Here is a 14,219-nt window from a genome sequence, read left to right on the forward strand (position 1 = left end):
TGTGATGGGAAAACCACTTACACCTGATGCCAGTTGTCAAACTAACACACAGGCCAACTTACTTTGCAAGACGTAGAAACCGCTTTACAGTGGCAGTCCGTCCTTTAGGGCGGAGGGGCCACGCCCCCCCACCCCATGAAGAGTGTCTGTCAGGCTGAACAAAGGTCAGCCTGACAGACACTCTTCATGTCCAGGTCAGGCAGCCAGGAGCAGACATGCGCGATTTGCGCAGGCTCCTGGCTGCCTGAGCTGAACTTTGCTGGGCTGAGGAGATCACGACCCCTATGGGCGTGACCTCCTCGGCCCAGCAAAGGTGCCTCGAGGCCCTCCCCTGGGTGACGAGGAAAGCGTCACCCATTGAAACTCTCCCTGGGCACTTCAGGTTTAAGCCCTGAAGTGCCCAGGGCGAGTGTCAATCAGTGACACTTCGTCACAGAGTGGGGTGGGGTCAGCAGTCTCACTGACCCCATCCCACTCTGTGACTAGGCTGGGACTGCTGTCTTCCCTCATTGGCTGACCTCAGGTCAGCCAATGAGGGAAGGCAGCAGTCCCAACCCTCCTGGAACCTCCGAGGCTGAAGGTAAGTGTGTGTGTGTGTATGTATGTATGTCTGTTATGTTTTACATTGAATGTTTGGTGCGCACGTGCATGTTTGAGTGTTATGAGTGTTGTTAATGGATGTGAGTGCGTGCGTGCGTGTGTGTGTGACAGAATGAATGTGTGTGATCTTGGAAAATGAATATTTGGTGCGTGCGTGTATGTTTGAATGGAATGAGTGTTGTTAATGGATGAGCGTGCGTGCGTGCGTGTCTGTGTGTGAAAGAATGAGCCTGTGTGTGTGTGTGTGTGTGTGTGTTTGTGCGTGTGTTTGTGTGTGTGCCCCGCCCGCCCCCCTCCCAAAGCTGCCGGCCGCCACTGGCGCTTTATAAGAAATGCAAACACGCCACCCAGCACAGGGCTTTTGGTCTCACAACGTGCATGGAAAGCTCTATATAAATCCCTGTGCAATACACTACCCATGGGTGGCTATTGAGCTGCTCTGATTCCATAACTATTCTTTGAATGATGGCTTTCAAAACATTTAACATTTTCTTGCTTTTGCACGTACAACCAATCAACCTCAAAGCCTCGAGGCTCATGGCTCTGGATTTTAAATTTCACAATGTTAGAGCAGCGAAGAACATTAGACAGAGGTTCTAATTGTAAGGAATGACAAGATGAGCTGAGCCTGTCAAGATTGGAACGTTTGACATGCAACATACATACATTCCCATCTTGCAGCCAGTTATGTGCCCACCTTCTTGGTCTCAATACAAATTCCAACTTTTGTATTTAAATAATGTTTTATTGAAACAAAGCATCAATATGTATCAAACAATAGGTATCAACAACACAGAAACTGCGTACAGAATGGTCCACTGTCAAAATAAGACATTTGCTATCCAGCACAGGATGTCATTGTTTTACCCACTAGGAATAAACTGCCTTCTATACATTTAATTTTAGAAAGACTCCAGACTCTGTAAACTCTGGATAATACCTACTGCAGGAATAACAATGGGAAGGAAAGAGAAACACAGGGTAGTAAGGAACATGTAATAGGGACTCAGAGAAAACTGAGAGGCCAATGGGAACAGAGGAATCGAATGGAGAAAGACATAAATCACACATTTCCACTCAAGAACCAGAATGCAACTGAAAGTGCAAACTCCCAAAAGTGGTTTAGTAATTATCCCATTGGTGTCTCGCTATCTTCAGTCTTAATGCTCTCTAGGAGAGAATTGGGTGGCCGCACCTCTGAAAATATGTAGGCTTTATTTGCTGACCCACCCTTAAATGTCAGGGTTCCAGAGGGAAAATCGAGTCCCAATGATCAAGAGTTCTTTTCACACCTGAAACGTCATCAGCGTCTAAAGTACCCTCACTGCCATTAGCTGCTTCTCTCCTACCTTACTTTTTGTTATCCGACTGGACATAATCATGTTTTTTAATTGTGGTGTGTTTTCACCACAATAAAGCACACTGCTAGCTCATAATTAGCTCATAGTGGGGCTTCACAAAGGACAAGTGGAATATACTGCACCTCTGTGGGAGCATTTCCCCACCAAATCCCTTCTCTGCTGCTAAAGTCAGTTTGACCCTAGATATTGTCATCTACCGTGGGTACACCAGTGCCTGCTAACTGCAATCAAAGGACCTTTAGCTTGCACCAGATGCCTTTTGCAGGGATGCTGCCATGCACTTTAACAACCTGTCCCTCTTAACAGGGGTGCCCGAACTCAATATGATCTGATGCCATCTTGAAAACCACAGCTCATGGAGTCTTCTTTTAGTGACTGTGCTCTCCTCAATCATGGTTTGCCTGATCTTAAGAGACTTGCATTTTGCCTGCACTTCAGAGACTGGCATTGCAACCACCACCACCCTTCATTTCACCATTACCGCAGCCTGTGGAATAGCCGGCTGGAGGCTTAGTGCCCTGTGCGACAGAAACAGGCACCTGGAAACACTAGAAGTGTCAAATTGTGCAATGCCTTGTGTAACACAATAAAATGTTCCTGTCTCTTAAGCCAATAGGTCGTTCCAAATTGGACAAAATTCTGTTGATTAAAATACAAGACTGACTAAAGGGTCCAACACGAAGATACATACTTCAGACCTCCGTTTCAATGAGGGATATAAAGCGGTATTATTACTTCTTTCAGATGTTTGAATTCAACTCGTTTCAAACTGATCGCATGGCAGAGCATTCTCTTGTCTACTCCATTAGAGGTGTCCTCCATTTACCATTCGTTGAAGCCAGTCATGTATCGATTTTCAGAAGATCCATTATTGCTCTAAGACTGCTGAAGTTTGTCTAGTGTTTAACGGTAAGTAATCCAAGCACTTTCATTATATGTTCTGTGTTGTCAATATTGCAGTGAGAAGTTGTCTTTATACAATCAGTATTTGTTTATACAAAAGTTAAAGTACTGTTCTGCAGAGGTATATTCATACAGTAGTGCTGGGAGAGCTTGTTATCTGTAAGTAGACAGGATTCCTTAGATGAAGAGTAAAGTAACGCAAACAATATTTATGAAAATAATTGTTTGGGCAGTTGTGCTAACTTGTACGTTTGTGCAAGATGAACATTTTCAACAGCAAATTTGGCTGATGGCAAAGTTGTAGGTTTAAAATAAGGATAATGGTTTATACCCTGACATGTGCATTCTGTGTGATCTTGGACACATAGCTTTCATCGACTATGCCCCAGTTCCCATATTTGCCTAAAATGCCAGCAGATAGAGGCAAGTCAGCGTACAGTATGTGCAATGCAGATACATTCATTACATGCTGCTGCATTCCATGAGGGTGGTTTTCAGCTTGTTCTATGTTATTCTTTTTAAGAGAACAGCATTCTACATACTGCATGTAGTAAAACTGCAAGTCCCTGAATCCATCCCTTCTTTTGCTGAGGGTAGGACAGGGCAGAGGAAATATAGCTACTGTGAGATCTGTGTATATTTTTCTTTTTCCACCCATTGTGTACCTATATACATCCCCCCCCACCCTGAAGCTTCCAAATATAAACGTAGTGGTATTGTGACTGATAATGTACCAGGAAAGTACAGAATGTTAAACTAGTAGGAAGTTGAAGGATGAAGGGGAGTTACATAAAAACTCGGAGAGATTCCTCGAAGTTCCATGAGCGAGCAGAAATCGGCTCATTCCACGCTGAGAAATCAACATCAATGGTGCCATGCAGCACACCAGAGGGTGCTGCCTCTTGAGTTGGTTTTGTTGCCCCTCAACTAGATTTTCTTCTCGAGCTGCAGCTTTCCCAACATGAACAGTTGCAACCGCCAGTAACTGCCCACATTAGGAAAATTGCACCAGGTGCACTCTTAGCACCTGAAAATCATGTTAAGGGATGCCATTTCAGTAACACTTACCAACTCACCATTGTCAAGCCAGACACAAGAAAATACTCTGCCATGCAGAGGTCAGTGGAATTTGGCTGGAACTCCGTGAGTGGCCAAACCTCCACCAACTTCGCCACCAGAGCAGAGTTTGTCACCTAGGCCTAAAATTGACAGGCTATGTCAAGCTGCAATTTATGTTGTGAAGGCTCACAATTGCTTAGCAGATCCTGAAGTATTAGGATATTTCCAAAATACATTTGCACCATCCCACAGGTGGCGTTTTTGCAGGGATTGATGAGAGGCTCCTTGATGTCAAACTGCCTGGAATAGGAAAACGTGCTTCACATAGGCTTTGTGATACTGAATGGAAATGACTTCCTAACATTGGGTACTCTGACACTAGCAAGTGGAAACTGATAATCTCGCACGTTGGTCCAAGGCAATCTGCATCCGATCAACACCTCTGACTGAAATTATGTTGAGCATCATAACAATGACAGCATTAAGCAGTGTTTGAATACTACTCTAGCCTTATTCCAAACATGCAACTATGCAAATGCATCACATGTTGTTGCTGTTGATATGTGTTTGTCTGTGTGTGTATCTGTGTGTGTGATCAAGAGGTGTTCTTTCTCACACATAAGTGTCATGGAGTATTTTCTACTATGGGGAGAAGACTAGACTGGCCTCAATAGGTGTGTGCCACCCCAGGCCCCACTATGAAGATATGCACTGCCACTGCCGGTTCTTCATCTGCATTGTGCCGTGAGGAAAGCTAGTACTGCTGCTGCCTCTGCTGTGCCTGTCCCAAGATTATGGGTCAGATTTATATCACGGCTCATTCATAAGTGACCGCCAAGCAGGCGGTCTTTTTTAAAAACATTGCCAGGAACCAATGTCACAGCAGTTCCTGGCAGTGAATGTTACTCTGTGCTACGAAGCTGATCAAAACATAGCATTGTAAAAAATAGTATGTTTTTCTTTACAAAATAAGATACTCCAAAACGGGATTTTCGTTCTGTAAAGAAAAAATATAATGATCTCGCCTCCGTGGCTGGGGAAGCATTAACATGTTTTTACTGTTCCTTACAATCAGAAATCAGTAAAAAAATGACTAAATGTCCGCCTATCTAAATTGGGAAGGTAGACATGCAAACATTTATCCGACAGGCCTCACTCGGCCTGGCAGTCCAAGAAGTATGGCCAAGGTGGAGATAGAGTAGTCTCCATTATAGCCAAATTTAAGATCCACCTACAATTAAATTTGGTGGGTGGACAACTATTTTGGCAAGGAGGGAACTCTGGCGCTGTACACCGGCTCTGCCAATATATGAATCAGGCCCTTTGATTGCCTGCACTGCTACAGGTGATGCTATTCTAATCTATGTGACTGAGTAAGCGTTCCAATCATTTTTGTGTCTAATAATGTGGGAATGTGGATGACATTGAGAATTGCAAGTGGGCATTTTGAATTGTAATTAAGCTGCACAGGTTTTACACTGAAGGTGTCCCTTATGGTACAAAAACTATGCTTTAAGGCTTTTCCCAATTTGAGTGTATGTTGCAAAATTCAGCAAACATGCAAAATTGGAGAAAAAAAAGTGAATGGAAAACATTTCTCCTCATTACACCTGCCTCGAAGAGGAGCAGAATTTTCGTGCAAATTCCTTTCTGCCAATGTATGTTTATAGGGATTTGCATCAAAACTCATCTCATGGAACGCACCCTTGATATGAAATAACGCAAAGCAGCGCAGAGCTGATTTGTGTTGAATAGTATATCCCCCCGAACACTTTGTGCTACAGTGGCATTGACGAATAAAGCTTTAGTTAACCTGGGCCTGAGTGTCAATAAACCTGAATGAGTGAGATTAAAAGTGAACAGTGAATGCAATTGAGTGAAAATAAATCGGAATGAGTGTAATGGAATCTTAGAGAGTGTGAGTGAGAATGAATAAGTGAGTGTGAGTGACAGAATAAGTGTGAGTGAATGTGAGCAGAAATGTGATGTGATGCTTGCGAGTTTGTTGATGGCCATCACATACTGAAGGTAATTAATGTCTTATAGAGACACCCAGGGCAAAATACTAGTCCTGGCATATTTGTAGCATTTCTTATTGTGACAGGCACCTGTGCCGAAATACTGGCAATAATGAGGGGAATGGTAAATTACTAATACTGGCATACTAGAGATAATTCATGGCATATAAGGCACTCATTGAAAAAATCTGGAAAACTTTGGGAAATTCTTGGCATAGGGACACCAGTGGTGGAATGATGGTACTACAACAATAAAATACATTCTTGGCATAAAGGTGGACAACCTGGCATATGGGAGGGTGTCAACCATGACAAAATGCTGGTTCTGACCAACTGAAGTAATTGTTGACAAATGATTCATCTATGGTATATGGACAGCATGAATTACAATTCTGGCACTGGTATATTTTATACCATTGTTTAAATAAGGGGGTACCCATGGAATATGAGGCTATCTATAACAAAATGCTAGCCCAGGCACAATGAAGGCAATTTTTGACATATTGAGGTACCTCCACCATATTTTGAACACAATGGGTCAACCCCTGGAAAACGTCAGGTTTCATTGGCTTGGCATACCATGAAAGTATTTGAATATTTAATGAGAGCCCGGTCACCGCTTACAGCATTCCTGTTAAAATCCACAAATTCAACCATTCTTTTCATATTTTTTTCAGCGTGGGAAACCTTTCTCAAATAGGTCTGGCTTACTTGCTTTGATTGCTTGGTATACGTTAGGGTAAGTATTATGCCACATAACTTTCAAAGAACAAGTCAGCACCATAAAGTAGGTGGTATCAAAAATAGACATTTGTGTTATTCTGTTATACTAATCATGCAGTCGTGATATGCCTTCCTGGAAAAAAATCAGGGTTAATGACATATGATGTCACTTCCTGTGATGTCATTAAGGCATCTGATTGTCTGCTTTAGAAGACTTCAAATATCAGAAAAACAACACATTACCTTTTGATAGAGGACACCTCATGGCTGGTACAGCTTTTGTAGCATGTAACGGGAGTGGGTTTTTATGCATGAAGTGGGATTTAGTTAACATGATTTAGGATTGCGGGGTGCACCGCAGAAGCCAAATTCATTATGGCGATCAATTCATCATTAACCAGCATTTGATAATGTGTCTGAATACTAGGCCTAGCTATTACCACTGCTTCCTGCCGAAGCCTGCGCCAACAGCCTAACAGCAACATCTGGTTACTCTTGATGCGAGTAATATGGGTAACTGTTCAAGCAGATGACAACAATTGTTAATTGAAGATAAGTAAAGGCAGGCTGTTCTTCAGGATTGTAAAATCATTTTTAGAGAGTAATACACCACAAAAAATAAAACATCGAAATGGAAAGATCACGCGGGAATTCTCTTGTGAAACATATTTTTTTGTGTAACAGGCCAAATATCGGAAGCGTTGTGACCCAGACTTCAATCAGCCTGAAACTGATGTTGATGCCGCATTTGCTTACAATGTTATGTGCATTTATTAAAGGCGTGCATTCTGCCATTGGTATTGTCTTTCACCACAAGCCTGTTTCGGTACCTTTAGCCTTGATTTCAATCCATTACAACCCGGAGCTTGGTGTAGGAAGCGTGAGAACATTCGCTTGGTTTGTATATTCTAATGATAACATGCGTTGTATATCTTTGTTGGGTGTGCGGGTATGGCCAAGGTGCATTCTTAAGTAGGTTATTTGACTTTCAGATTGCCCACCAGGTTTGCGTTTGTGCATTAACATCTTATTGGACTCTGTGCGTCCGTAGACACAAACGTACACATATACCGAGCGGTGAGTGCCTATCCATCTGGATTTATTGGGATCTCTGCTCGTGTTTGGTAAACCTGAAAAGTACATGTCTGAACTTACTTTCAGCCGTAGTTGTAGGTGTTTGACCTCGACGGGCAAACCGATGAGAAAATGGCCCCTCAGAAGGATTTCATGGCTACAGTCATGCGTGCATGCAGGCAACCAAATTGTATCATCCCAAATCTCAATTCTGGGCTGAAACATGGTTTTTATATTCACGATGCCGTTATTGGCTTCTGGAAGCCTAATACAAAAAGGTCATTGTTTTATTATTAATATTAAAACCAGAGGATAAGGTCTTAGTTAAATATTTAGCCCATAGTATCTTCCTGGTCTGATTTCCTCCTGAAGGCATTTATGAAGTACTCTGTTAATTCGGACAAACTGTTAAAATTTGTGAAATGAACTTGATAAAAATAACACGTTCTCAATATCAAAGTTTATTAATCACCAGAGATTTCCATAACAAGAAGAATCATATAAAAGATAGCAAGCATACATTCCCTTTCCCACCATGGTATCCGTATCACAGAGTTCGTAATTTTGATGACCCATATGACAAACAAGTATTCTGATCCAACATCTCACCCAAAAAAACTGAACTGAAAAAATCCCGAGTTTCATTCATTGGGAGAGGTCAGCAGGCCATGCAAAGGCACCTTCTCTCCGGGCAACTTTACTGGCGGCTGCTGAACTTGTTTTCAGCCTGACATACAAGACGGGGTGCAGATCAAAGATGAGAGAAGGGGATTTAATATGCAAGCCGGCAGATCCACAGCTTTAAATTTGCAGTTTAGAAGACTAATCTGCAATTCAAATGAGAAGGCCCCATTTTAGAGAAAAATGGACATAATTTATTTTAGACTAATGTCACCGCTGGAGTAGAAAACTGCAAACTTGTCAACATTCGTTTGGGCTTTTTTGACACGTTGTTGTGCGGCTCCAAAGACAGCGGATTTTTTAAATTTGGAAGCAAATATTCATACAGACGCTACTGTGAATAATGTACTGGGCATCAGCCAGTCAATACAGTTTTTAGCATCGCGTTAATCCGATCACTGATCCCTTCACTACTTTGCAGCACACCTCAAAATGATTACTTGACGCAGTCAGCATGTATGCATCCGCAAGAGGCAATTGTGGGATATTCATATTTTATTTGCTTTCCATTCCGACAGGACAGTATTGTTGATTTCTTAGTCATCGTCATCTCTTCACAGCAGGCACAGCTGCGGTAGATTATCTTTCCATCAATTGAATATCTGCAGAGGAACACAAAAAGTAGTACTGGTAATGAAAAAATGCGACGGAAAGAATTTCTTAGCCAGGCAAGATACTGTATTTCCTCCTATTCTAAACGAAATTACTTTTCACAGAATTAGAACAGGCTTTCAGCTGTGAATGAAGAGTTTACATTTTTAATGGACCCCTGGGTTAGGCTAGACAGTCAGATCAGAGGGTAATCACTCGAATTCTAAGTTCTCGGTCAAATGTGTGGTAGTTGAACATTTGTTCTTATAGAACAGCCTGAGGGACAGATTTTCAAGAAAGTAGCGCATTGGTCCCGATTTGCCACTTTTCTTGCGTGCTCCTACCGTCACCCAACAACACCATGGTTGCACCGTATTTACAATGCAGCACACCTTGGCGCATGTTAGGGCAATAGCATCAAAATTTTGGGTGCTATTGTGGAGCTTTGCTTGAGACTAGTGCAGTAACGTGCAAGAAGGACCACTGATTACAATGTGTACAACACTTTAATGCCTGCTTTCAGCAGGCGTTAAAAAAGACGCCAAAAATGGATCAGTGAAATCTTGTAGATTTCACTCCACCATTTTTGCGGGCCTTCTAATGCCGGAACAACCCCTCTGCATACATTTGCGCATATTTATGAAAAAGTGGCGCATCAGAACTGATGCCCCACTTGTTTCTGCGCACCCCTATCACCACCTAACACCAGAACGTGTGCGCCGGCATAATGTGGCACAAGGGTTTACAAAGTGGCGCATGTACTGCACCACTTTGTAAATATGGTGCAGTGTTTTTGTCAAAAGAATGACGCTAATGTGGACAATTGTGGTCCTAGGGCCTTCATAAACATGGCTCATTATGCCTGGTGCAGGCATAATGTGGTGCAAGGGGTGGCAAAGTGGCACAATGCGTGCATCGCACCACTTTAATATGGCATGGTGAAAAGTGCCTCCTTGAGCCACATTATCATGAAAAAAAATACGCTACTGTGGCGCAAGGAGGAACTAGGGCCTTGTAAATCTGGCCCTTAGGATCTTATCTACAGTCTGGCGGACAGGATACTCGCAAATAGTGGTGTGTATTCCATCTGCCATAATATAACTGCCATAAGCTATAACTCACACCATCGACAAACTATAATAAAGTCCTCAGTCCTAAAGAGACACATCCTAACAAAAGAGACCCAGCCTAAGATGGTCCCATGATTATACATTTTCATATTATAAACAGTATTTCATTAATTTCCATTGTAGGTAACAGCAGGATCTGTCATCTCCTGGTAATGGCTGTGATATCATACATGTATGCATTAAAATTGACTGTATTATCTTGATGTGACGTTGCAGGCACTGCAGCCAGTTTCCTCAGGCTCCCCTGGGTCAAATCCAAAACTAAACGCCAGTCTTGGAGGAAACAGAGAGAGGGTAGGTAGCGCTTACTGAGGCCTGGTGGTTCACGCTGCAGCCACAATACTCTTCAGTGCGCCAGACCCAGATAGACAGGGGGACTCGTGTGACCACATAACTACCTGCTTCAGTAGACTTGCAGCAGAGCGCATTGGAGGCATGAATGCCCCTGCGGTGACCCCAGCACAACAGATGACTTGATCTGAACAAGATGAACCCATCCACAACACATAGATAAAATTTTGGAGCTACACAGAGGCTTGCGGGGCCCGGGAGGGAAGGGCAGAGCTGAGAAAATCGGGCGGCCTCATGCACTCCCCAACCTTTCTCTAGAGGTTCTTGGAGAGTTACTTTGGACAATGCTCAATAGTTGCTTGTGTTTGTACAGGGCGCAATGACTCATCGGTCAGGGGAGGGGTAAGTTGTTGATTCTTGTTTATAGCTTTTACATGTTTTAGTTTGGCAAGGCTCTGGGATCATAAAACTGTGAAACATGGCATAGTGGGGTAGGGGGAGGCGTGGGGCATCGAGTGGTTGATTGTATCCACTGGTTTAATTTCTACCTATGATGGGAAAATGCAGAGTTGTTAGGTGGAATGTCTGGGGTGTTAACAATATGCGAAAGTGTTCTAATGTGCAGGCATAAGTTAAACAAAGCTGGGCACTGATAGTAATGCTGCAAGAAACTCCCCTGAAAAGAGCGAAGGGCCTGGCGTTCCAAAGGCAATGGAGGGGTCAGGTGTATTTCATTCAGTACTCTGCCTATGCAAGGGGGTTCTAATATGGATGCACACTGGAGTCCCATTATAGAAAATCCAGGTGACAGTGGACACTGATGGGAGGTATACAATTTTGTCCTAGAGGCTGAATGGAAAAGATGTGGCCTTCATAAATGTGTATGCAACTAATGAAGACTAGAATGCCTACTTTGATGGCCTATCCTTGTACATGGCTGTTAGAAATGGGGTCTTTGGTTGACAGTCAGGTTACCCCCTGTTCAAACAAGGACCCTCACTCTAGTCAGGGTAAAAGAGAATCACACTCAGCTAACCCCTGCTTACCCCCTTGGTAGCTTGGCAGAGCAGTAGGCTTAACTTCAGAGTGCTTGTAGGAGGCTGGACTGGCTTGTAGTGAGTACCAAGGGGTACTTGCACCTTGCACCAGGCCCAGTTATCCCTTATTAGTGTATTGGGTGTCTAGCAGCTTAGGCTGATAGATAATGGTAGCTTAGCAGAGCAGCTTAGGCTGAACTAGGAGACGTGTGAAGCTACTACAGTACCACTTAGTGTCATATGCACAATATCATAAGAAAACACAATACACAGTTATACTAAAAATAAAGGTACTTTATTTTTATGACAATATGCCAAAGTATCTTAGAGTGTACCCTCAGTGAGAGGATAGGAAATATACACAAGATATATATACACAATAGCAAAAATATGCAGTATAGTCTTAGAAAACAGTGCAAACAATGTATAGTTACAATAGGATGCAATGGGGAAACATAGAGATAGGGGCAACACAAACCATATACTCCAAAAGTGGAATGCGAACCACGAATGGACCCCAAACCTATGTGACCTTGTAGAGGGTCGCTGGGACTATTAGAAAATAGTGAGAGTTAGAAAAATAACCCTCCCCAAGACCCTGAAAAGTGAGTGCAAAGTGCACTAAAGTTCCCCTAAAGACAAAGTAGTCGTGTTAGAGGAATAATGCAGGAAAGACACAAACCAGCAATGCAACAACTGTGGATTTCCAATCTAGGGTACCTGTGGAACAAGGGGACCAAGTCCGAAAGTCACAAGCAAGTCGGAGATGGGCAGATGCCCAGGAAATGCCAGCTGTGGGTGCAAAGAAGCTTTGACTGGACAGAAGAAGCTGAGGTTTCTGCAGGAACGAAAAGGGCTAGAGACTTCCCCTTTGGTGGACGGATCCCTCTTGCCTTGGAGAGTCGTGCAGAAGTGTTTTCCCGCCGGAAGGACGCCAACAAGCCTTGCTAGTCGCAAATCGTGCGTTTGACGTTTTTGGATGCTGCTGTGGACCAGGAGGGACCAGGAGGTCGCAAATTAGACCTGAAGAGAGAAGGGACGTCGAGCAAGACAAAGCGCCCTCACTGAAGCAGATAGCACCCAGAGAAGTGCCAGAAACAGGCACTACGAGGATGCGTGAAACGGTGCTCACCGAAGTTGCTCAAAGGAGTCCCACGTCGCCGGAGACCAACTTAGAAAGTTGTGCAATGCAGGTTAGAGTGCCGTGGACCCAGGCTTGGCTGTGCACAAAGGATTTCTGCCGGAAGTGAACAGGGGCCGGAGTAGCTGCAAAGTCGCGGTTCCCAGCAATGCAGCCCAGCGAGGTGAGGCAAGGACTTACCTCCACCAAACTTGGACTGAAGAGTCACTGGACTGTGGGGGCTCGTCGTGCTGAGAGGAGACCCAAGGGACCGGTAATGCAGCTTTTTGGTGCCTGCGGTTGCAGGGGGAAGATTCCGTCGACCCACGGGAGATTTCTTCGGAGCTTCTGGTGCAGAGAGGAGGCAGGCTACCCCCACAGCATGCACAAGCAGGAAAACAGTCGAGAAGGCGGCAGGATCAGCGTTACAGAGTTGCAGTAGTCGTCTTTGCTACTATGTTGCAGGTTTGCAGGCTTCCAGCGCGGTCAGCAGTCGATTCCTTATCAGAAGGTGAAGAGAGAGATGCAGAGGAACTCGGCTGAGCTCATGCATTCGTTATCTAAAGTTTCCCCAGAGACAGAGACCCTAAATAGCCAGAAAAGAGGGTTTGGCTACTTAGGAGAGAGGATAGGCTACTAACACCTGAAGGAGCCTATCAGCAGGAGTCTCTGACGTCACCTGGTGGCACTGGCCACTCAGAGCAGTCCAGTGTGCCAGCAGCACCTCTGTTTCCAAGATGGCAGAGGTCTGGAGCACACTGGAGGAGCTCTGGACACCTCCCAGGGGAGGTGCAGGTCAGGGGAGTGGTCACTCCCTTTTCCTTTGTCCAGTTTCGCGCCAGAGCAGGGGCTAAGGGGTCCCTGAACCGGTGTAGACTGGCTTATGCAGAATTGGGCACATCTGTGCCCAAGAAAGCATTTCCAGAGGCTGGGGGAGGCTACTCCTCCCCTGCCTTCACACCATTTTCCAAAGGGAGAGGGTGTCACACCCTCTCTCAGAGGAAGTTCTTTGTTCTGCCATCCTGGGCCAGGCCTGGCTGGACCCCAGGAGGGCAGATGCCTGTCTGAGGGGTTGGCAGCAGCAGCAGCTGCAGTGAAACCCCAGGAAGGGCAGTTTGGCAGTACCAGGGTCTGTGCTACAGACCACTGGGATCATGGGATTGTGCCAACTATGCCAGGATGGCATAGAGGGGGCAATTCCATGATCATAGACATGTTACATGGCCATATTCGGAGTTACCATTGTGAAGCTACATATAGGTAGTGACCTATATGTAGTGCACGCGTGTAATGGTGTCCCCGCACTCACAAAGTTCAGGGAATTGGCTCTGAACAATGTGGGGGCACCTTGGCTAGTGCCAGGGTGCCCTCACACTAAGTAACTTTGCACCTAACCTTTACCAGGTAAAGGTTAGACATATAGGTGACTTATAAGTTACTTAAGTGCAGTGTAAAATGGCTGTGAAATAACGTGGACGTTATTTCACTCAGGCTGCAGTGGCAGGCCTGTGTAAGAATTGTCAGAGCTCCCTATGGGTGGCAAAAGAAATGCTGCAGCCCATAGGGGTCTCCTGGAACCCCAATACCCTGGGTACCTCAGTACCATATACTAGGGAATTATAAGGGTGATC

General features: G+C 44.4%; 1 protein-coding gene across 1 annotated transcript in view; it reads right to left on the bottom strand.

Moving 5' to 3' along the window:
* Positions 1-8,183: 8,183 nt before the first annotated feature.
* LOC138284408 (intestinal mucin-like protein) overlaps positions 8,184-14,219 on the bottom strand; it is a 362,338-nt gene continuing 356,302 nt past the window's right edge. Inside the window, exon 14 of the mRNA XM_069223145.1 lies at positions 8,184-9,021. Coding sequence (XP_069079246.1) covers positions 8,856-9,021 — 166 coding nt within the window. The 3' untranslated portion in view covers positions 8,184-8,855. The remainder of the gene's footprint in view (positions 9,022-14,219) is intronic.

The sequence above is a fragment of the Pleurodeles waltl genome, chromosome 3_1, assembly GCF_031143425.1.
Source record: "Pleurodeles waltl isolate 20211129_DDA chromosome 3_1, aPleWal1.hap1.20221129, whole genome shotgun sequence".
Lineage (NCBI taxonomy): Eukaryota > Metazoa > Chordata > Amphibia > Caudata > Salamandridae > Pleurodeles > Pleurodeles waltl.